This window comes from Orycteropus afer, unplaced genomic scaffold, assembly GCF_000298275.1.
Source record: "Orycteropus afer afer isolate SDZICR_OR568_19922 unplaced genomic scaffold, OryAfe1.0 scaffold00021, whole genome shotgun sequence".
In the NCBI taxonomy this organism is placed as follows: Eukaryota; Metazoa; Chordata; class Mammalia; order Tubulidentata; family Orycteropodidae; genus Orycteropus; species Orycteropus afer.
In genome coordinates this window covers 20,200,192-20,224,332 of record NW_006921608.1, presented here as the reverse complement: position 1 = coordinate 20,224,332, position 24,141 = coordinate 20,200,192, and the positions used below count along the sequence as shown (strand labels likewise).

At 44.1% G+C, this 24,141-nt stretch overlaps 1 protein-coding gene across 1 annotated transcript; it reads right to left on the bottom strand.

Moving 5' to 3' along the window:
- Positions 1 to 1,779: 1,779 nt before the first annotated feature.
- GEM (GTP binding protein overexpressed in skeletal muscle) lies at positions 1,780 to 14,512 on the bottom strand. The gene is made up of 5 exons (XM_007934871.1): positions 14,477 to 14,512; positions 13,875 to 14,205; positions 5,586 to 5,662; positions 3,920 to 4,124; positions 1,780 to 2,057 (listed from the first exon to the last, which is right to left on the bottom strand). The coding sequence occupies exons 1-5, from the start codon at positions 14,510 to 14,512 to the stop codon at positions 1,780 to 1,782; spliced, it is 927 nt and encodes a 308-aa protein (XP_007933062.1).
- Between the last annotated feature and the right edge of the window lie 9,629 nt (positions 14,513 to 24,141).

Sequence of the window (24,141 nt, the reverse complement as noted above, 5' to 3'; positions counted from 1 at the left end):
AGAGATACCATCTCAGAAACCCAAGGAGGGGTCGCTATGAGTTGGATCCGACTCGGAGGCAGTGAGTTTGTTTTTTGTTTTTTTTTTTTTGGTTTGGTTGTCATCATTAGTATGTGTCTGATTACAAACTCAGAAAGATAGGGAGGTGAGAGTGAAAAATGGTGTGTGCAGGGGCCAGAGATGTGAAAGGGGAACACCAGAAAGTTCCACTCTAGCAACAGGGTTAATGCCATGCAATTAAAGTCAAACAGTATGCAATCAGAGATAGGATTTGGTTAAAGCCCTGTGTGGCTAGCTCTCAGATTGAAAATCACTCACTTCCATTTTTTTTCTAATCCTTTATAACGTCCTCTAATGCTTTAGTCAAGCTAAAGACCACACGAGCCTTCAGAGAGCAAAGCTAGGCCCATCTGTTCAGTCAGGAATTTGCCAGACCAAGTAAAAGATCAATCTGGCCATTACCCTAACTTAGTTTTTAGATGACCCCAAATAATTCCCAACTGTATCGGCTAAAAATAATTTAGCATTATGGTAAATCATGGTAAAGGATAAGATATTGGGGATATGCTTTAAAACAGATAATGAAAAAGAACTAAAATAATAGTTGTGCCTTTAGAGTATGCTTGCTTTAAAGGCCACATTAAAATTATCATAATTATCTTGTTTGAGGCAGAAAAACATTTAAGAATGCCTTTTTTTCCAAAGATTTTATTTCTTTTATTATAAGACATATAGGTAAAAACTTGTATATTCTGAAAAATATAGAAAATGGTAATAAAATGGACATTTTTCCTGTTAAGAAATATGTTCATAAATATACTTTATCAGATATTAAAATGGTAAATAGTTTGCAAAATAATGATAGAGCAGAGCTGTGGCATACAAGGGACAATCCAAAGGACAGAAGTATTTCTGTTATGTGTTATATAAAAATTCAGACCACTGGCTATATTTTAAATTTGGCATTTTGCACTTCAGGTTATTAATAATTGATATTTTTAAAATATTTTTTGATGACTCCATGATTTCAAAAATAAAGAAACATAACAGGTGGTTTCACTACATTGAATTTGATTGAAACAATTTTCCCCTAAATAAAAAAAGGAAAGACACATAAGATATAATTGTTGAACCCATGAGTTGTACATATAACAGTTCTCAATGCTACAAATCTCTGGATTCCCAACTGTGGGCTTTGAACAAAACTGTTTGCTGAGCTTTAGTTTCCAGCAAGGTCCATCATTTCTTTTCACAGCTTTGTGGAGCGGTAACAGTCATAATCCTGATGAGCCCAGTTCTACGGTTCTAGCTCCATGGAGAATACAAGGTACAGAAAATTCTCCCTCCTTTGAATAAACCCTTGACAGATTTCTTATATTTGTTTATGACCCATGGTCTCAAATTCACATATCAGAACACTGGGCAAAATTTTATTACTAGAAAGTTCTTGTTCTAGGCATTCTTTGGTAGGCTTCAATTCTCTACTATCCACAGGCGAGAGGAAACATATGTGAACACCAAACAGGTCCTCTAATGAGTCTTGGGTGTTCAGGTAGCAAGGACAAGGCTTTTCCTGTGAATAAATACTCTTTACAAAGATCTGTCATCTCCCATGCATTATGCTGTCCATGAGGCTAACATGTTAATTCCCAACTACAATGGGGGAAGCTACATCTAACAATACTTAAGTATACAATCTAATATAGATTGAATAGCGGTCCCAATGGCCTTCAGTGAAGTCCGCCAAGGACGACATCAAGGGGACGTGACTCTGGGCACCTAGAGCACAGAGAGGTCATGGCAGGACTTGGACTTGAGCTTGAAGGCCATATTCTTGTTGTTTTTGGCCACAATCTTGCCCCAGAAGCGTCTGGCTTTCCTGGGGATGCTCTCCCTCCTTTTCTGGTAGGCCAGCCTCCGCTCATTCTTCTCCTTGCTGTCCCGCCGAAGGCGGACCTGCCGCACGATGCCCTCAAACAGCTCCTTCACGTTGTGTTGGACAGCCGCAGAGGTCTCAATGAACTTGCAGTCAAACACCACAGCACATGCTCTTCCTTCTGGAAAGGAAATAAGGGAAGAAGGAAGTCAGAGGGGCCGCAGAGAATGATCTGCAGAATGCAGCCAAACCGGATGATTCCTGATTTAATATCGTTCTGTCATATTTGCAATGGAGACAGGAGGCCACTGTCCTCCCAGGGCAGAAGCAGAAGCACAGACTCTCACTGAGAAACAGGACAGAGCAGCTTTAGATCTGGTCCACCGTAAATTCATGGTGGGAAGGTCCAGTTGCATACAATATTCAAATGCAGTGATATTAACTGTAACAGCAAAAACCACAACCTTAACCTATTGGAGACTTACTTTGTGCTAAGAACTGGGTTAAGTGCTTTCTAAACTTTTTCTTAACACCCACCACAAGCTTGAAAAATACATATAATCCCTTCTAAATAGATGAAGAAATGGAGGGGGCTCATTTAAAAACTTGACAAAGTTCATATAGCCTGTAAGTGGCAGATCTGTATCCAGGCCTGCTTAATTCTCAAGGCCACATTCTTAACTTCACCCTGACTCAGCTCCTGAACTGAAAATAAGAATTCTACTACCATGGCCTTCATCTCTTAAAACTGTGATGAGATATTTTTTCTTTTGATTTTGAGGATTTTACAAATGCATAATATAGTTAGCAAACAATACAAGCTTTTCTAGAACAGTGTCAATTTCAAGTATTTCATCATATTCAAAGACCATGTGTCTACATTTTTGTTTGGAAAAAAGATTACTGTAGACAGTCATTTCCTAATAGTTAAGATATTCCCAAACTAGTTGTGTATGTTTAGGTCTTTATCAGGTTTTTTCTTACCAGATATATATTTAAAAAAAAAAACTCACTGCCATGGAGTCAGATTCGACTCATAGAGACCCCTCTTTGGGTTTCCGAGGCAGTATCACTACAGAAGTAGATTGCCCAACCTTCCTTCCAAGGAGTGGCTGGTGGGTTTGAACCACCAGCCTTCTGGTTAGCAGTCAAATGCCTTAGGCCCTATGCCTTATTTTTTATAATTATACCAGGGACTAACTCTGTATTAAAACCAAACCAAATCAAACTCACTGCCATCGAGTTGATTCCAACTCAAACCCCACTGGGTTTCCAAGGCTGTAAATCTTTACGGAAGCAGACTACCTCATCTTTATTCCATAGAGTGGCTGGTGGGTTTGAACCACCAACCTTTTGGTTAGCAGCCAAATGCCTTATCCACTACACCACCAGAGCTCCTTTAAATCTGTATTAGGCCAACAAAATCTCAAGAGTCCTAAAATCATTTGGGTCTCCATGCAGCAAATATGAATTATCCCTAAACTAAGTCTGAAAAAGTGTATGTGACACTGTATCAGACTGATGTCTTAACTGGAATGTACAGGGAGTGAGATGGGTTGTTTCTTGGGTCCACAGGGATGAGAGGCAAGCAGAGTAGAAATCATATTCCCCAACGGAACATTTTCTCACAGTTCCCTTAAAGCGGTGTTCGGTATCCCTCTTACATGAAGATCCTACTTTTATTTCCCTGAAATTTTTGGATCTCCCTGGAGACAAGGAAATTTTGGGATCTCCCTGGAGAACAAGGAGGAAGAATTGGAGGCTGCCAACAAAGCCCTGTGCATGGTCTCATCCCTAGTAGAATTCCAGAAAAGCTCTTGGAAGTGTGTGTGTTGGAGGTGGGGCGTGGACTAGATGGACAAGAGAGAAGGCTCCGGCACAAAGATGTTCTATGAAGAAGGTGGGAGTCTTAGAGCTATATGTGAAGCATTTTAATGAGTCCCTAGCTCCAGTTTTATGAAGGGGTAGGGAATAGTACCCATGTGAAAGAAAAAAGAGGTGCTCCAGAGATTGTTCCTTTTACCTGATAGACACTTCTCTTACCTGACACAGACACTTCCCGGCACCGCACCAGGTCACTTTTATTGCCAACCAAGATGATAGGAATGTCCTCTGTCTGTCGGGCCCTGCGGAGCTGGATTCGCAGCTCAGACGCCTTCTCGAAGCTCGCGCGGTCTGTGATGGAGTAGACAATCAAGTAGGCATCCCCAACTTGCATGCAGTGGTCTTGGAGCCATTCATTCTCTCCCTAAGAAATGAAAAGATCTTCCATGAGCTCAGGCTGCCCTGGTTAAGGAGGCATGCTTTTGAAAAGAAACAAATGTTTACTCTTAAGTACCCTTGCTGATAAGAAAAAGGAAAAAAACTGCTTGTCTACTCCCCAAAACCTATCTCTCTTCCACAGTGGCATCACAGGGGCTGGTGTCACCATCCCCCATGGATCTCCTCCCCTACCAGACCACCCATAATCAGCAACTATAAAAATACCAACAACAAAAACAACAGTGTGTAGTTGTAGCACATGCAGATGAAACCATGTGATTCAAACCATCATTGTAATTAGTTAATAACGACAGTTTTGACCAGAATGCATTAGAAGGTTCAAGAAGTAAATTACCAATAGTGTTTCAGCCTTTTAGATATATTGATACATGTAAGCTGGGCTTATGAAAAATGCTTTTGTTGTTATAACTACAAGGCTATTTTTATTAAAAAATAAATAAATAAATAAATATCTGCTAAAACACTGCACAAAAATTTTATAGACAAGTCATTTTGGTGTCACTCCCTCTGACACCGTCACCAGTGTGGTACACAACCCCCAACCCCACTAGTAATGCCATTGGTTTCCCACGCTTACAAGATGTCTGGTGGCTGCAATGATTGGTAGCTCATACAGCACCAGTGAGGAGCTCTGGGGGCGCAGTGCCTGAGGCATTTGACTGCTAACCAGAAGGCTGGCAGTTCAAACCCACCAGTCACTCTTCGGAAGGAAGGTTGGGCAATCTACTTTCACAGTGATACTGCCTTGGAAACCCAAGGAGGGGTCACTATGAGTCAGATCTGACTTGATGGCAGTGAGTTGATTTTTTTGTTGTTGTTGTTATAGCAATAGTGCAAAAAACGATATTACTTTCTTATTTCTCTCACAGGTTGAGATGATAAATTACACAACGACTCTACCAAATAATACTACCAACTTTTATCTATCTTAACTACCGAAACTGAGCCTTTTCTGACATTCCCAAAAATCTCTTTTGCCTGTCCTAAGTGATGAATTGCAAATCCTTTTGTGAGAATAGGAACGTCTGAGAGGAACAGAAAGCTGAGCAGACGTGCTCAGGTGCCCTTAGTGTTTCAAAAGCAAATGTTGAAGGCTGGGATTGAGTGTGTCAGCTTTACATAAGATGGCTTCATGAAGTTGAAAATCACCATCCCTGCTCGTTTACACTTTCCCCAAAACAAATGTACTTTTGTGTATTTTTTAATAGGACCAAGGGAAAATCACTGAAACTGGCTTATTATTTAGAGCTATTTGTGAATGACCTGTTCCTTAGAACAGTCTCATTCTTCATAAATAAATGCTTTTAATCAAGAAAATGCACCCACTTCATCTGGAACACCTTCTTTATATGGCAAGGTCACCCTCCATCAAACAGCCTGTTAGAAGGCCCTGAAGTATTCACACACAGCTGCAGGCTCTGCGTACCTTATTTTCCCACATGTCCAGGAGTATAATTGTTGCACTTTCTCCATCAACAATCAGGGTTCGCTCATAAGTATCTTCTAGAAAAGAAAGAACAGTGATGTGGGAGTCAGGCAAATATGCAGCATTTCTATGTAAGAGGATCATGTAGAAAATTACAGGTAAAATTAAACCTACCTAATTAGAGAGCTCTGGTGGTGTAGTGCCTAAGGCATTTGACTGCTAACCAGAAGGCTGGTGGTTCAAACCCATTAGCCACTCCTCAGAAGGAAGATTGGGCAATCTGTTCCATAGAGATATCATCTCAGAAACCCAAGCAGGGGTCACTAGGAGTCAAATCGACTTGACAGCAGTGAGTTTGGTTTTGTTTTTGGTAATATGCAATTAAAGGAGCTCTGGTAGCACAGTGCCTAAGGTATCTGACTGCTAACCAAAAGGTTAGTGGTTCAAACCCACCAGCCACTCTGTAGAAGGAAGACTGGGCAATCCACTTCCATAAAGATTTACCACCTCAGAAATCCAACAGGGGGATCACTATGAGTCGGAATTGACTCAATGGTGTGGGTTTGGTTAACATGCAATTAATTATGTAGGTATATGTTGTTGTTGTTGTTATACAGATACTTAAAAGGTACATTACTATTTTTTTATCACCTTCTACAGCACTCTGCATATATGCCTCCAGCTCTTCTTAAGCAGCACACCTACATCTCCTAACTGTATCACAAACAACTGGGAGTGGAAGGCATTCATTTTCATCATTCCTGGGCCTTTTCTATAGTAAAACCATTTATGAGGATAAAGGTAGTTGAGAGCTTTTGACTCAGATTCAGTGGGTGATGCTAGAAGAGAACATTAACTGTGCAGGGAACCGGAAGCCCTGTTTCCCTAAGCCTTCCAAGGAAATTCATCTCTCCCTTGCACCGTTCAGTGGGGTGATTACTAGACAGTCACTGGCAATTTCAAGAGCTGTGTGCTCAGAGCTATTTCTCCTCTTTGGAGAAGTGCAAGGAAGAGAAAAAGTCCTGAGACTATCCTTGTTCTAGCTGAAGTTTTCTTCCTCAAAGAATGCAGTTCAAAAGAAAAAAAGAAAAATGCAGTTCTCTAGGAACAAACAGACTAGTTTTTCCATCCTGAGCACAGCAGAAGTACAACCTCCGGCTCTACTTGGTAATGGAAACTTTCTTCCCCACATTTGAGTCCAGAGTGAGTGTAGGTGAAGAGGGAATGCAGTACAATGGGCCAACAAAGCAGCTCCAGCCCAGAAAAACCCGTGAAGGGGGCAGTTGGGGAAGAGATGGGGAGTACTAGGATTCCTGCAGGAGGGATTCCCATCAACCCCAGACTGCTGAGCCCATCCTCACACCTTCTATTTTCACAACGCGGTTTCCTGTTTTGAATTTCAACATTTAAAAACTGATTTGTATAATGATTTTTTTTAAATCATTTTTCTTGCTGCTCCTTTTGCCCAGAACCTCTTCCCTCAGATATCTGCAAGACTTACCCCTTCCTGCTTCTTGGTGAGGCCTTTGCCATCTATCTACTTAAAACCACAATAGCTCCTCCCTCCTCCATATTCCTTGCTCCCTTCTTTGTTTTATTCTGCATCATTTCACTTCTCACCATGTAGCATGCCATACATTTAATTCACTTATTTTATTATTTTCTGTGCCTCCACCCCTCCCCCAGAACATTAAGGCAGAGGCTTGCGCCTGTGTTGTTTACTGCTATATTCCCCAACACCCAAGACAGTGCCTGGTACATTGCAGATGCCCAAATAAATATTTCATGAATGAATCAATCGATCAATGATAAATATATCATAGTGGCTGTGAGCACAAGCAAACCTGAATTCAAATCTGGGTGCCATCCCTTGTTAACTGTCTGGCTCTGGACCATTCATGTAAACTCTCTGAGCCTTTTGTCATCTGTGAAATGGTACTAATAATAGTGCCACCCTTTAGAGCCATCTGACATATGTTAAACACAAAGTAACTCAAATGAAACCCACTACCATTGAGTAGATTCTGACTCATAGCAACCCCCATTGGGTTTCTGAGTCAGTAAACCTTTGTAGAAGCAGATTGCCCAGCCTTCCTTCCACAGAGTGGCTGGTAGGTTTGAACCACCAACCCTCTGGTTAGCAGTCAAATGCCTTAGGCACTGTGCCACTAGAGTAGAAACTCCATAAACACTATCTATCATCATCACTTCTTCAGATGGAAGAAGTTGATTCTTCCTAGACCTAGCATTTCCTACTGTTCTGGTTACCAAGTACCTCTCTGACAGGAATATACCACAAATGGAATGGCTTTCACAAATAGGAGTTTATTCTCTTAGAGTTGGAGCCTTTAAGTCTGAGTTCAAAGGGCCAGGCTCTAGGGGCTGGACGAAAGCCCCTTAACCTTGGGCTTCAGCTCTGCCTTCTGCCCCTGGCGCACTGAAGCTAGAGGCTTTTCTTCACTCAGACTGCTGCTAGCTGCTGAGGCTGACAAGCCCAAGGTTGACAAGTAAAAAAGGCACAGTCCTGATGTTACCAAACCACATGGCAGGCCCTTAATTCAAATCCATTCAAAGTCCCAAGGTCAGGAAAGTATAGCAGGCTGCTGAACAATGACATGGCTATATGCAGGGTTCAAGTGTGCCATAAGCTAGAGACCATTCCCCAAGACTTCTTCTTATATACAGGAAGAAGACCATATCTCTAAGGCAACTACTTAGCTGCTCACAGTAGATTCCACCATGGGGTTGACTACCAGTCTCATCATGGGGAATAGTACATCCAGCTGCCCGGCTACTCAATCAAGCCCAGCCAAGTTGACACACAAACTTAACTCCCACACCTTCTATAGGTAAATCCTAGTTTAAGAGTGCTATATTGGAAGAGCCAGGACATTTCTTGTTTTAAAATAGTGAGGAATATGAAAACCTACGCTTCTGCTTTAATGTTTCTTCATCTAGGAACTGGAACTATCCAGAAGGAAAAAAAGTGAGCAAATGAGAAGAAAGTTAACTATCATTAAAAGCACAGATGGCTCAGTCTTTCTGTCAGGTACTCCACCTCCTAAAGTGCCATGCTTTTAATTGATGGTAACTGTTTCCCACTGGTTGGACTGAAACTCTGTCATGCCCAGCATGTCTGCTATGTCCACAATATGCAGCATGAATGAGCTCTCCGTGGGATGCCTCTTTGGTTTAGTGGAGGGTGAGGCCTCATGACCTCAACATGCAACTGTATGCAAATCATCAGAGCCAAGAAACACATATCAAGGGGCTGATTGATCCCCGACCCTTGACTGATAAAAACCATACAGCTTTAATCTCTTCTCTGAAACCACTTTCCACACTCTGAAACCTCTCTCAAAAAAGCACTTGCCCTACCTTCAGTCCACTCATCAACCCAAAAGCAGGAAAAGGGAACAGGAGGGACTCACTCGAATCCCAAACAGTTCAAATAGAAAACTACTGCATGCATCCAACAGCTAGGGAAAAAAGGCCATTCAACTTCCTCTTGGTTTAAGAGACAGCAGAACAAGTCTAGAGAAAAAGACAACTAAGGATTATAGAGTCAAAATGCTCTGTCATTCTGGAAGTTTCCTGATAGTATCATTCTATCTGGGGTTAACCTCAACCTACAAATCATTGTGTTGGGAACCTAGGAGCCTAAAACAATATGTCTTCACTCCGCTATGTCCTTGTGGCTTCTGGGTTTATGCATCACCTCTGGCTGTGTGCCCCAAGGATCCTTCAAACAAGCAATGCCTCACATTTGAGGCTTTTAGCTAGGAGAGATGGGCCTCTGTGTACCCAAAAAAGTTCTAGGTTCCTCTTTCTTCCTTTATCACTCATCTTTTAGCCTTGTCAAGTGCTAATCAGGTGCAGAAAGGGAAAATAAAATAATGAGAAACTCTAGATGGGTTCTTTGAAATTTGCTCTGGATAAAGGTTTGTAGGGAGACCTTCCTTGCGTGTGCTCAGCTGTGAACAGAAAGGGTGGTGGTTCAAATCCACCCAGAGGTGCCTTGGAAGAAAGGCCTGGCAACCTACTTTTGAAAAATCAGCCATTGAAAATCCTATGGAGCACCGTTCTACTCTGACACACGTGAGTTTTCTATTAGTTGGAGTTGACTCGATCACAACTGAGTAAGGTTTGTGGAGAAAGGTTTCAGGCCTATTGCCTCTGGGGCTTTTCAGTAAGCTGGGCCTAGGGCCGTCCTCACTTCTGGTATGCTCTAGATGGAAGTTGGGGATGTATATCCCCTGTTTGGCAAGAGAGATCATCCTGTTGGGGTGTATGGAGCTCCAAGGTGAGTGATTGTGGCCCACAGCCATTCTCACTGGACTAGTTCACCTCTGCTTGTCTTTGCTCTTCTGATCCCCCAGTGCATGGAGTCTCTCCCCCACCAGCCCAAGACCGGCTCAGGTGCTGTGTGTGGAGCCCACACAGGAGTTCTCTCCTATGCTGGAATTGGCTCCCACAGCCACTCATCGGTTCTGACCTCCAGCATCCCTCTCCCCAAAACCTTGAACTGCTTTCAGCATTCATAGCCCAGAGACCCTGAAAGAAGCACCTGTTCTAGGAATGCCATCCTCTCCTCTACTGGCTCTTATCTCCTCTGCACGTCTCACAGGGTCCCAGCCAAGAGTGACCAGATGGATGGAGACCACAAGCAATGAAACTGATTGCTTTGGAAAATCAACACATTGAAAGAAAATGGTAGATTCAGAATCAGTTCTCACTATGGTTTATTCTGCATTTACTGTGTGCCAGGCACTCTGCTATATACTAAATATATGTTATCTATTTCCTTTAGTCCTCATAATACCCTATGAAATAGGCATTTCTATATTTTACTAATGAGGAAGTTGAGTGGCTTACCCAAGGGCACCCAGTTAAGCCAATGTCAGAGCTGGGGCTCAGACTCACATCATCAGACTCCAAGTCCAGTGCTCTTTCCCATACTTCCCAGTGTATGTGTGCTGTGCCTTCTTCCCTCCCTCAGGGCTTCCAAATACTAGTTGTCCTTGGGTGTAGCTCAGAGTCCATCTCCTAATCTCCTAATCTCTTTCTAATCCTTTTCTAATGTTCACAGCCAGAACCCTTTCTCCTCTGAATTCCCAGAGTATCCCCTTTGTACTCTTTCAAGGGACTTATCACACCCTACCTTGATGGGTAGTTAGCATATATTTGATCTCCTTTGCATACTTTGAGCATCTTTAGGTAAGGAGCCTCATGCATCTTTGTAAGTCCCATAGTGCTTCACCAAGTTCCATGGTAGATGTGAGCAAGTGTTTAAGAGCGAATGAGTGAATGAACGGAAAGTATAAAGTACATAGCGGAGAGTCATAAGATTATTGCAATATAAATGTAATACATCCATCTTTATTAATAGCAACAATAACAAAAATATTGTGTAGATTTTTTTTTTTCTTTCCTTATGGCTAATGCCCAAAAAGAACCATGTGAGGTGTGCCTTGGAAAACCTAAACCTTCCTTTTGGGAAATACAAAGGCAACTAGTAATTCCAACCGCCACCTACAGATAAGGGATGGTATAAATTATAAAGGCAATCCTCTCTCTCTCTCTCTCTCTCTGTCTCATTAAGAAATTCCCCAAATATACAAGCCTATCTTTCTAAATGCTACATATGAGTTGGCCTTCTTAACACTTGGTGCCGATGGGGATACTTACCTCTGGATAGATACCACTCCACTCTAATCAAAAATATTTTTGAAAGCCACTAACTTTTTCAATTTCTACCTCACCAAAAAAAAAAAAAAAGAACCTTCTTGGTTGGTCTCTTCCTTACCTCAAACCCCAAAGCACTATATTTACTCTGTTCTGAATTACTGCCTGACATTTAGCCCCTGCTTAGAGAGACTGTACCTTATCCATCACTGTACTTCAGAGCCTAGCACAGAGCCAGGCATGTGCCTGATGCCCAACCAAATGGACTGCAGTATCTAACGGCATAGACCTGGGATGCACTGTATAGTGAGAGAGCACAAACTTGGGGTCAGACACGACTAGATTTAAAGCCTGGTCATACCATGTACTAGCTTTGTCACCCTGGGAGAGTCACTTGACTTCATAAGCCTCCGTTTCTTCACCTGTAAAATGGGATATCAACACCAAATTGGTTTAATTTTTGTAAGTATTATCAAAAATACATGTGGAAAGTATATAGCACAGTTCTTGGCACATAGAAGGTACCCTATATAGGATAGAATGAGAAAAACTAAGATTCTAAATTTCCAAATTCTAATCTCAACTTTATCATTGGGTGATTCTAAACAAAGCACTTGGCCTCTCTGAGATTCCGTTTATTTACAGGGGTAGAGGAATTTGTTAACACTAAAAGAAAAAGAAAATCAACAGCAAACATAATGTGCCCAATAAAGTGCCTCTTTATTGTGAAAGGTTATTCTAAAAGTTAGGTCTTTTTCGAGGAGTAGCTATCCCTCAGTCTATACAAAGAAAACAAACAAACTAAACTAAATTCACTGCCATCAAGTTAATTCTAACTCATAGGGACCCCCGTTGGGTTTCTGAGGCGGTAAATCTTTACAGGAATAGATTGACCCATCTTCCTTCCACACAGTAGCTGGTGAGTTTGAACCACCAACCTTCTGGTTAGCAGTCAAACTCACCAGAGCTCCTCTGTACAAAGAAAGAGAGGATCAAATTTCACAATACTGGCCCTATTGCTCCCTTGACTCTTGGTTTAGCAAGAGTCCCTGAGATTCCAGAAATGAGGAGAGAAATCAATGTTACATCAATGAGTCATCACTTTCTGCCCAGTTGTCTGAGCTGCCTCATGAAGTAGTTAACTCCCTGACACTGGAGACAGTCAAGAAGAATAAGATGTTTAATGAAGAAGAATAAAATGTTGGTAGTCAGGAGTAGGACTCACACACATCAAGTGGAGAACTGAGTCATCAATCACTAAGGCATACTCCCCACTGAGGGGTCTGATTCAGTTGTGAGTCATAACTGAAAGGATGGGCAGACAATGTGACTTGGGCAAGCACTGGATCTCATTTCTACAGCTACAAATAGGGGCACACAGATACCCTGGTCATGTATGCTAAGACTATGAAGCTGTGGTAGAAAGACACTATATGAATTCTATTGGCAAAGGCAGGACTGTGCTTTACATACTGGTAAGAAATAACAGCCACTGATGAAATAATGCTACCTCAAACTAGTTTGTGAATAAGCCAAACCAAACTCACTGCTGTCGAGTCAGATCCGACTCATAGCCATTTACTAACTGAGTGGTTGTCATCTCTCTGGGTCTCAGCTTAAGTAAGAGTTAGGGCCAGGGCACCTGGGATTAGAGGAGTTCTAAGTTTTCATCATCGTCCTGCTATTGTTGTTATGTGCCGTCGAGTCAGACCCAACTCATAGCAACCCTTCCTTGGATTTCTGAGGCAGTATCACTACGGAAGTAGATTGCCCAACCTTCCTTCCAAGGAATGGCTGGTGGGTTTGAACCACCAACCTTCTGGTTAGCAGTCAAATGCCTCAGGCACTACGCCACCAGAGCTTCTAGTTTTGGAAACCGGCAAGGTCTAAATAAGTAAATAAATAAATGGCATTATACATGGAAGATTGTTCTTAAAAAACTGCAAGACTATCTATGCAAAGTATTTACAGTATTCTTCTTCAAATATAAAATATATATATACTATTTCAAGTACAGACTTTGACCTATTTTACACCCTCAAAAGTCTCTAATATTAGTGAGAAACACACTGATGACACCATCCTAACAGTTTCGCAAATTGATCTGGTTTTAGGTATCACCATGGAAACAAGGTTGTGTTTTCACTTAAACTCTTAAGAAGAAGGTGCCCCTTAAGCCAGGACATGGGAAAACCTTACCTTCATCACAGTCCATCTTCCTCCAAAGCATACAGAGTACTTTTCAAAATGGTCAGTCAAGGGGAAGGATGGAGGCACGGAGAAGGAGAAACCAGCACAAGTCAAAGCCAGCAGAAGCCAGCGGTGGGCTCCTGACCCTCCAGCTCTGCTCTCTTTAATCTGCTCCCCAGCCCCTTTAGAGTTAGAATCCAAGAAATCTGGCCCAGGGGATTTCTCAAGAGATCCTGGTCTTTGACTGTGAGCGTTCTCCTTTTCTTGCCCTGAAGGCCTGTGCCAGGATTTTGCTGGGGACTAAGCTCCCCAGCCAGTGCCAAGCATGCATTATCTCAGCTCCCAACTCTGCAGATAAACAACCCATCCGCTCGCTCACTCTGCCCGGACCACTGCAGTGGACAGGTCACCTACCTCCCAGCACCTCGCAGTCGCTGTCCATGCTGTCATGCACGCCTGCAAAGATGTTGGCCAGAGTGGACTTGCCCACCCCCTGCTCCCCTATGAGCACCACTCGGTAGTAGGTGTTCCCTGACTCGGAGGAGATGACTGAGTCTGTGGAGTCGGACGACCAGCTCCGGCGGCACTGGTCCTCGGGGGTAGCAGAGTGACGGCCGCGGTGGCGGGGCTCCTTCTGGACCATCAGGTGCCGGCCGTCGGCCGGGATGCTCCAGCGCTGCTGCTGCGGCTGGATGCCCACGGTGCCCCGGCGCAGGGTGACATTATTCAGAGTCATTGCTGGGTCCTGGAGAGCACAGCGTCCAAGATGCCAGCATTAGTAACCGTGAGCTCAGGGGATTCAAACACATAATTGGTCATCGTGACATTTTATCAGATAGGGTGAGAACTCAGTATCCCTAAGATAAGAAATACCCAAGATAAGAAATACCAATGCAAACCCCAAAGCAGCCAGGCTTTCAGCTGAACTCACACACACAAACACTTCACACTATTAGTAACCAGCTCCTCAGGCAGGCTTCCTAGACTGTCATTTTTGCAAAGAGAAACAAAAGTACCGTTAACAGTGCCCACTGCCCATGGTCTTCCTCCATCCTCAGAGAAGCCTTGGGAGTCCCGCTTGGAGCAGCCAGAAGGAACTAACAGCCTCCAGTGATGGCTTGAAAAGCAACAAGTTAAAGGAGCTGGGGACCAGCTGGCCAGGTTAGCAGCTCTTGTCTAACACGGCTCTTAAATGCACCAGGAGTCCAGCAGGCTTTTGTGCCTTGGTGGGAAACACGTGGCAATGATGTCACTCCCCCAGGCTGGACTGGACACACACTTATTGGAACTTCCATGTTTAGTAAAGTTGCCTTGATGTTCTCCAGCTGCCTGACAAGGCTATTATTTGGGGGAAAGTGAATCTGTGAGGTTTATGCCTCAGCCCTGCCCTCTTGCCCACAGAGATCCCGTTTAAAGCATCCCACCCAGCCTCAAACCTCCTCATTCCGGCATGGAAATGACTCTGTCACGTTCAGACCTAACAGATTTGCAGAGAAAGTGTTTCAGTGTTACTACACCATGTCCACTCTGAGAATTCTTTATTTTATTACATTTTTTTCAAATTGTTTGGTTTGGTTTTGGGTTTTTTGTTTTGTTCTGTTTTGTTTAACTTTTAATTGTGATTTGAGTGAAAGTTCACAGAGCAAATCGGTTGTTTTCCATTCAACAGCTCATACACATTTTGCCATCTGAGAGTTCTTGGATTTCACTCAGATTTCTACCTTCTTGAAGCACATCGGAAGGCCAAAGACTCCCCTAAATGACATTCCACAACTTGGCTACAACTTCTCCTTTAAAGGACTCCCCACCCCGGCCTAGGGTCTGTTCTCTCAGCCCTTCAGATATAGTAGAAGCAACACATTTTAATTAGCAAGAACTGCTACATGGGTGAGACACACACACTCCAACCCCACTCGCACTCACACTTTCGCACCCCAACACGCCAGCCACTAAACAGGATGACTGGCTGGTGAAAGCAGCGCCCTAGGTGGCAGGCTTGCATTCAACAACAAAGGCACAAAGTGTCACTGAGCGCTGCCATCTGATCACACTCACTGTAGGAGGTGGTGACCGTCCCACTGAACGGAACTGGGGAACCTGCTGATAGGAACAGGTATCCTTTACGCCTTAAACTCTGCGCCCTGCCAGAAAACCAGAGCGCACACAGCAAGTTCCAAAGCTCTTTTCTCAACTTAGACAGAAGTTGTATGGACCTTGAAAACGCCCACTTTCTACCCCTAACTCCCTGCGGGAGTCCCTCCCGGACCTCTCCCTTACTTGGCACGGCCGGATCAGTCGGGTCCCCGGGGGTTCGTGCGTCTGTCCGGGCGGCGATCCCAGAGCACGCTGGAGATGGTGCTCCCGTGACCGCGCTCCACTGCCTGCAGTCGCCGCGGCCCCGCGTTTATGCCGAGCCGGGCGGCCGGAGACCGGGCTTTTCCGTGACGTCAGCGCCCTTGCCGCGAGGGGGCGGCTCTGCAGCAAACTCGGAGTTGCAACAGCTTCGCACTAAATCAGTTACTCGCAGTCACGTGACCGCCTCTGCCTCTCTTAAAGCATAATGACAGTTCAACCCCGGGCCTCCTTTATTTCATTTTATTTTTACCAGGTGAAAGCAGGAAAGTGGAAAAATACACTAAGTGCCGCTTAATCTCCGTTCCCAGCAAAGCCCTTGCGAACTGTCGGGTACAGGATGAAGAGGCAGGTTTGACTTGCAAGTCCAGTTTTGTCTGGAACGCCGGGATAAGCCTGGTGCGGGAGACTTTAGCGTCCCAGAGGGGGCCACAGCCACCTTGAGTGGCCAAGGCTTTTTAAAATCGCATCTTTTGAAAGAAAAACAGCTTTTTCCTTGCCCCCTATCACCTTCCTTCAGTATGGGAAAGGAGTGGAAACCCCACACTGCTCTCTTTCCCTTGTTCGGATGGGACCCAGAGAGAAGGGGCCAGAAGAGGGGTAGGGAGAAGGGACAAGACCTTGAAAAGGGCAGTTTTGAAAAATAACTTAATCTGGGATCCAAGCAGACTGTGCTCAATCCTGCCGAATACCGCCAGCCCTCCTGCTCTGGGCCAGGATGCTGAGGCTTCTCAATCAGAGAATTCAATCAGCATCCCAATCCGCAGCATCTCTGGACCACCTCCGTGGCATGACTGGGCCTCGGGCATGGAGCCAATTTCCCCCAGTCATGGGAAGGAGCCCTGAGCCAGAGAGAGAGAGACAGACACAAAGAGAGAGAGAGAGAGAGAGAGACTCCTGTGAATAAAGGACACAAGATAATAATGTCAACTTCACCATTTAAGGAACCTTGGTGGCACAGTGGTTAAAGAGCTCTGCTGCCAACAGAAAGGTTAGCAGTTTGAACCCACCAGCTACTCCATGGGAGAAAGATGTAACAGTCTATGTCCATAAAGATTACAGCCTTGGAAACCCTATAGGGCAGTTCTACTCTATTCTGTAGGGTCACTATGAGAAGGAATTGGCTCTACCTACAACAACGGGTAGTGCCATGGACCGAGTACCCTATGGACCGGGTACTGTTAGGTCTTTAATCCTTACTGCAATTCTGCAGTTCTCCAAGGTGGATAAACTGCGTCCTTCATTCTGTGCAGGAGGAAAATGATGCTCAGCCAGAGAGCTTGCCCAAGGTCACACAGCTCCCATAGGTGATGGGTCAGGATTTGAAACCTGGGTTGCCTGACTGCACTGCACCACTAGGTAAAGGGCTTCAGTGACCTCTTCCTGGGGACATGGGCATTTCCCAGACGCTGTGTTTGGTGATAACACTGGCCTTTCCAATACATTCATTTGCTTTTCCAGCCAGCTTCATCTCTGGGTTGGCTGGTGGCTCCGGGAAGCAGCCAAAGGCCCCAACATCCATTTGAGTAGCTGGAACAGAGGCAGATTAACCCGGAGGAAGGTAAGCACAGGCTTACTTGTGCATACTTACGAATCTGTAATGAACGGTTTCACATGTAAGCACGAGTAGGCCTATGCCTACCTTGTTTACTGGGTCCTCTGCCCCTGTCAGGGATTATAAGTTTGAAAAGAGGCTTTGATTCTATAGGAAGGTGCTTTAGGATTGGGAGAGAGGCAGATGCCAGCCATATCTAGAAACAGAATCCCTGACGTGGTAAACAATGTGAAATTATTCACTACAGAATCATAACCAAGCACAAGCAAGCCTGTGCTTCTCTTGCTTATGGGGCAATCCAAAACGGGCACTGGACTCTGCTGTGATAGAATTTATGTGAAGCTACAGTCGATTCTCAGTCCTCTCGCAGGCAATTACCTGCTTTGGAGATTATCCAAGTGAGCGGCTAGCTGCTGAGACCAGACAGACACCACACTGCCAAAGGTAGGATCCACAGAGAAATGAAAAAAAAGAAAGAAACAGTTTCCATCAAGTCTATTCCAACTCATGGCGACCCCATGTGTGTCGGAGTGGAACTGTGCTCCATGCGGCTTCCAGTGGCTGATTTTTCAGAAGTAGATTGCCAGGCCTTTCTTCCAAGGCACCTCTGGGTGAACCTGAACCTCCAACCAGTTAGCAGCTGACCATGTTAACTATCTACACCACCCTAGGACTATGATGAAAACTTAGAACTCCTCTAATCCCAGATGCCCTGGCCTTACTTAAGCTGAGACCCAGAGAGATGACAGCCACTCAGTTAGGAAATGGCAGAGCTGGAACTAGAACCTGGGTATAATTTCCTGGGTGGCACCCTTCACTTTCACCAAGTTTTCTTCTGGACTTAACCAGGAGATGGCTACAGAACTGGGGAAAGGAGAGGATGGAGAGGAGAGAGAGAAAGAGATGGAGACAGGGTCAGGGAAAAAGACAGCTAGAAAGAGAGAGAGAGAAAAACATTCCATTCACTCCAAGGATATATCCCTGAGTCCATTCTAAGATGTGTGTAAAGTTAGGTATTCTTGGCTTTTCAGAATTATCTATGCTTTTTCCATGCTGAGCTCTTACTGTGTCAACTGGTCTCAACAGAAACATTGTGGGGGTGAAAAGCAAGATAATAAATCAAAGTTCATATGCATATCATAACCCAAAACCAAACCAAACCCACTGCCATCAAGTCGATTCCAACTCATAGCAACCCCCATAGGGTTTCCAAGGCTGTAAATCTTTATGCCTTATCTTTCTCCCATGGGGTAGCTGATAGGTTTGAACTACCAACCTTTTGGTTAGCAGCCCAATGCCTTAACCACAGCACCACTAGAGCTCATGCATAGCATATAGTCTCACAATTCTACTTTTGCTTGTTGATAAAGAACCTAATTCTGTGCCTCAATATAAATTATGAGTTGTTTTTTTCATTTGTTCTTCACAGCAAATAAAATGAACTCTAAAGATTAGGGGGAAGGGCCCTCAGCCCAGGATTGATTGAGTATAGCAATAATCTGTTGGGTTTGAGTAGAAGAATCTGTTTTCTTAAATTTACTGTCCCAGATGGAATCAGATGAAGGCAAATGAGAAAAGCAACAACTTGAGGAAAGTTTCCACTGGACAGCAGTTAAGTTGGAGTGAATGCTAAGAGAAAAATCACAGTCCCACTACACAAAAGGCAAATCTGAGAGCCCAATCTTTTCCAGAAGTCCCAGTCACCTTGTCCAGGATTCCGTTGCGCTGTGACCATCTGAGGGTGTGGAACTGGAGGGAAAAGGTGGAATCAAGGCATTTGGGCAAGTGGCAAGTTCTGAAGAGGAAAAATGGGCAGAATATTGTAGTTTCTTATTCTATGAATTATTCTCTGCATATTCTTTCTGCCAGCATTTGAAGGCTTCCACAGGTCTAGTTAAAATGAAGAACTCAAGAGTATAGCTAAGAGGGAAAACTCAAAGCAACAAAAATAAGTAACATTTGTTGTTGTAGTCAGGTACTGTTGAGTCAGTTCTGACTCATACCAACCCTATGTACAAAAGAATGAAACACTGCCCAGTCTACGCCATCCCCACACTCCTTGCTATGTAGGAGTCCATTGTCGCAGCCACTGTGTCAGGCCGTCTCCTCTTTCTCAGTGACCAAGCATACTACCTTCTCCAGGGACTGGTTCCCTGATACCATGACCAAAGTACCTAAGATGAAGTCTTGCCATCCTCGCTTCTAAGGAGAATTCTGGCTGTACTTCTTCCAAAACAGATTTGTTCTTTCTTCTGGCAATCCATTCAGTATTCTTCACCGACACCATAATTCAAAGGCATCAATTCTTTGGTCTTCCTTATTCATTGTTCATCTTTTGTATGCATATGAAGTGATTGAAAAGACCATGGCTTGGGCCTCACATACCTTACTCTTCAAACTGACATCTTTGCATTTGAACACTTTAAAGAGGTCTTTTTCAGCTATCCAAACGATTTGCCCAAGGCAATATGTCATCAGATTTCTTAACTGCTGGGCATTGATTGTAGATCCAGGTAAAATGAAATCCTTGACACCTTCAATCTTTTCTCCATTTAACATTGTGGTAGTTATGTGTCAACTTGGCTGGACCTGGTTTTGCACGGCTGGGCAGCAGGATGTAGTTTACTCTCCAAGATGAGACTGATAATCAATTCCATGATGGAATCTACTGTGAGCAGCTGAGTAGCTGCCTTAAGGATGTGGTCTGCTTCTCACATATAAGAAGATATTTTGAGGAAGGTCTCTAGCTTCTTGGCACGTTTGGATCCTACATTTGGCCGAGTCATCAGTGAGTGGCCTGCCATGTTGTCTGATGATGTTGGGACTGTTTTTGGACTTGAACTAGTGGCCTGCCATGTTGCTTGATAATCTTGGGACTGTGCCATTTTGTCGACCTTGGGTTTGTCAGCCTCAGTGGTCAGCAGCTGCCTGAGTTAAGAAAAGCTTCCAGGTCTAGTGGGCCAGGAGCAAAAGGCAGAGCTGAAGCCCAGAGTCGAGAGGCTTTCACTCAGCCCCTAGAGCTGCCACTTTTAAGAGAATAAATCCCTGTTTGTTGAAGCCATCCACCTGGGGTATTTCTGTTGGAGCAGCACTAAAGAACCAAAACAAACATTATGTTGCTTACTGATTCTGTTGTGAGGATTTTTGTTTTATGTTTAAGTGTAATCCCTACTGGAGGCTATAGTCATTGATCTTCATCAATAAGTGCTTCAAGTCCTTTTCACTTTCAGCAACAAGGTTGTGTCATCTGCAGGTCATTCATGAGTCTTCCTCCAATCCTGCTACCATATTTATTGACATTTCTTGAATAATAATGCATGCCTTATTGTAGTTAATTCTAATTACAACTGAATTATACATATTTTATAGATGAAGATGCTGAGGAATAAGGTTAAATAGCTTGTGCAAGGTAACACAGATAGTTGGTGACAGAGTTGTGCTCTCGATACCACAGTCTTAACACTGGTCGGTCTACTTAGAGTTGAGAGTAACACTTCAGCCCCTGTTCTCAGGCTAGTCCCACCTTCGCCCACTCCTTTTCTTTGTTGCTCTGTTTAGGGGCCATCAAATTGCTTTCAACCCCTAACAACACCCTGTGACAGAGTAGAACTGCCCCTCAGGGTTTTCTAGGCTGAAATCTTTATGGGAGCAGATCACCAGGTCTTTCTTCCACAGAATGGCTGGATGGATTTGAATCACCAGCATTTCAGTTAGTAGCTGGGCAATTAACCGTTGTACCACCAGAGCTCCTTCAACTCCCTTTCTAATGCCCCTCAAAATAGAAAGAGATTTTATTTGATCAGCCAAAGCCCAGGCCCTTCACTAGGCCACATTTTGCTAATAGGTAGGTTACTCTCATGCACGAGCCCATGCTCTCCTCTCTCTTTTCTCCTGGTTCTAGGCCCTGGGTGAGAAAGTGAACTTGGGTCTCTTTGAGGGCCTGACCACCTCTCTGTTATTGTCACTGTCTTGTTCTCTCTCAGCATGACACCTGAGCAACCAGGTCCCATGATTTCATAAGAAAGGGAGAAAAGAGGCAGGAAGGGGGAGTAGAACCTTTGACCAGAGCTATGCATTAGGGCATCAGGGGCTTGCACAACCCTTAGGAAAATAGAGTTTCCAGAGACAATGGGTAGACACAGGATCTGTATATTCCTGGGTATGTAACACTATCCTAAAAGCCGTAATACTATCTTAAAGACAACTTAATCGCGTACTTAATCTTTCACTATCCTGCCTCGTCTACACTGTAGACTTATTAGAACCAAGGGAGTGGTTACCTATGCCACTAAGGAAATGATAGTCAATGGTAAAGGTGACACCATACACACTCCCTCCATTTTCCTACCAAAGAGGTGGCTTCTAGACTGGGTAACATACAACTAGGTCTGTTTGTTTTTAATTGTTTTTTAAATGTTTGACATTTTAATGTACTTAGGCAAGGCTTATGCTCTCCAGTTCCCTACACTCCCCACCGCTCCCTAATGTGTTCTACCTCAACTAGCTTCACTTATTTATGTTATCTGCCTTGTCCCAAAAGGCATTTGACTTGGTGACCCTTGCGTAAGCTAAAAGGAAGAGGAAACAATTTGGAGTCAGAAAACCAGGTTCTAACCTAGGCCCTTCCTCCTCTTAGCCATTTGTGGCTGGAGATATCACCAAATCCCAGAGGCCTTGGCTTCTGCTGTTCTGAGGACTGAATGAGCTGGTGAGTGTGGAAGTTCTTTGTTAGGCACAGAGCAATGTGTGTCAATGTGAGTGATTATGATTATGACTCAGGAGCCAAGGACTGGAGCTCAGCCACCTGCCCTTGGTTTTGCTGCCTCTTAGGACTCAAATTAAATTAATCCAGTAGAATTCAGGACACATAGGGCAGAGAGGGGAAGGGTGGGAAATGTACTCATGTTAGATGTTACTAGGAACAAATAATTAGCAAGGATAGTGGGGCGGTTAAGTTCTTGTAAATAAACAAGGAGATGGAGGCCAACTACCCAGCACACATAATAGGTCTCCACCAGCCACAAAATTACTCAGGGGAGAAGTTGGGTGGGAGGCAATGTGCAAAGTTTCAGAGCACAAAAAGAACCACCTACCCACTCTGGGAAGTCTAAAGAAGGAAAGAATTACTACATGGAAAATCATTGCTTTGTAGAGAAAAAAGGCTCCAATTGCAAAATCAAGAGAGCCCTGATTAAGAGAAAATAAAGACTGAAGAAAGGATGGCTAAGAATAACTTCTCAACACCCAGAGGGCTGTAAGATCCAGATGGGCAGTCCCTCCAGCTGCATCCTCTTCAGACCAGCCCCCAGCCTCTCATCAGACACATGCCGGGCAGATTTAATTTACCATTGAAAACAAATTGTTAGCTACCTCCCTACACCGCACCACTGCACCCCATCCACCCCCATCAGCCCAGCCTGTTGCAGGCTTTTAGGGCTCCACTCACAGGACTTGCTAAAACCCTTCCTTCTAAAGCCCTGCAGGGTAAGTGCAAAAGTATAGGGTGTATCTCAGAAGACTGAGGGAGCCTCCTGACCCAGCAGACATTTACTGCTCAGGTTTCTTCACTCATTCACTAAACAAATAATAATTATTGAGCACGGCTAGCTCAGCGGTAGACTACTCACCTTCCATGAAGGAAATTCCTGGGTTCAATTCTGGGCCAGTGCGCCTCACACACAACCACCACCCCCGTCCACCGTGGTAGCTATGAGGTTAATGAGATTTCAGTGGAGCTTCCAGACTAAGACTAGGCAGAAAGGCCTGACAATCTACTTTCAAAAAAAATCAACGAATGAAAACCCTCTGGATCATAACAGTCTGATCTACCAGCAATCACGGGCATGGCCCAGAGCCAGGCAGCATTTTGTTCTGTTGTCCATGGGGTCACCATGAGTCAGGGGCCGACTCATAACAGCTAAGAACAGCCAAATGCCAGGACCTGCTCTCACAGTTAGGGATAAGATCCTTACATACAATTTACACTCTGGGAGCCCTGTACCTGTTGCTGTCAAGTCAGTTCCAACCCACAGCAACTCAACAGGACAGAATAGAACTGCTCCATATGGTTTCCAAGGCTGTAATTTTTTTTTTTTTTTTAATTTTTATTGTGATTTGGGTGCAAATCTACAAAGCAGATTCATTTTAGTCTCAACAGGTCATGCACATTTGATTTCACAGCCCAAACTACCATCCCCAACCATAAAATCTCTCCTCCCCTCCTCCCTGTGACCACCCCTTCACTGTGCCCTTCTTATCCATGCACTCCTGTCTGTCCAGCTTTTCCTTTTTGTCAGTGCTGCCCTTCTGATGTCCCATGGCTGATTGATCTAAGGACTGCATCCCTCTGGGGTAGGTGTTCTGCTTGTAGGTCTTTCTACTATTGGGCTGAGAGCCAATCCATGGAAGTGAGTCCATTTCCAGGCCTGAGGGATAACCCAGGGCTATAGTCTCAGGCGTTCTACCAATCTCTATCTGACTAGTAATTCTGGTCATTTTTGTGTTTTTGAATTTTGTTCCACATTTTTCCTCCCACTCTACCCAGTATCTCCAATTTTGACCCCTTTGCAAGTGGTTGGCATTGGTAGCCAGGCACCATCTAGTTCTTCTGGTCTCAGCGTTGTGAAGGCTGAAGTCCTCATGATCTATCATATCTTTGGACTCATTGTTTCCAAATGACTTTGATTTTCTTCACTCTTCTTTGCTCCAGGCAAGAGGAAACCAATAGTTGCATCTTAGATGGCCGCTTAAAAGCTTTTAAGACCCCAGTTGCTA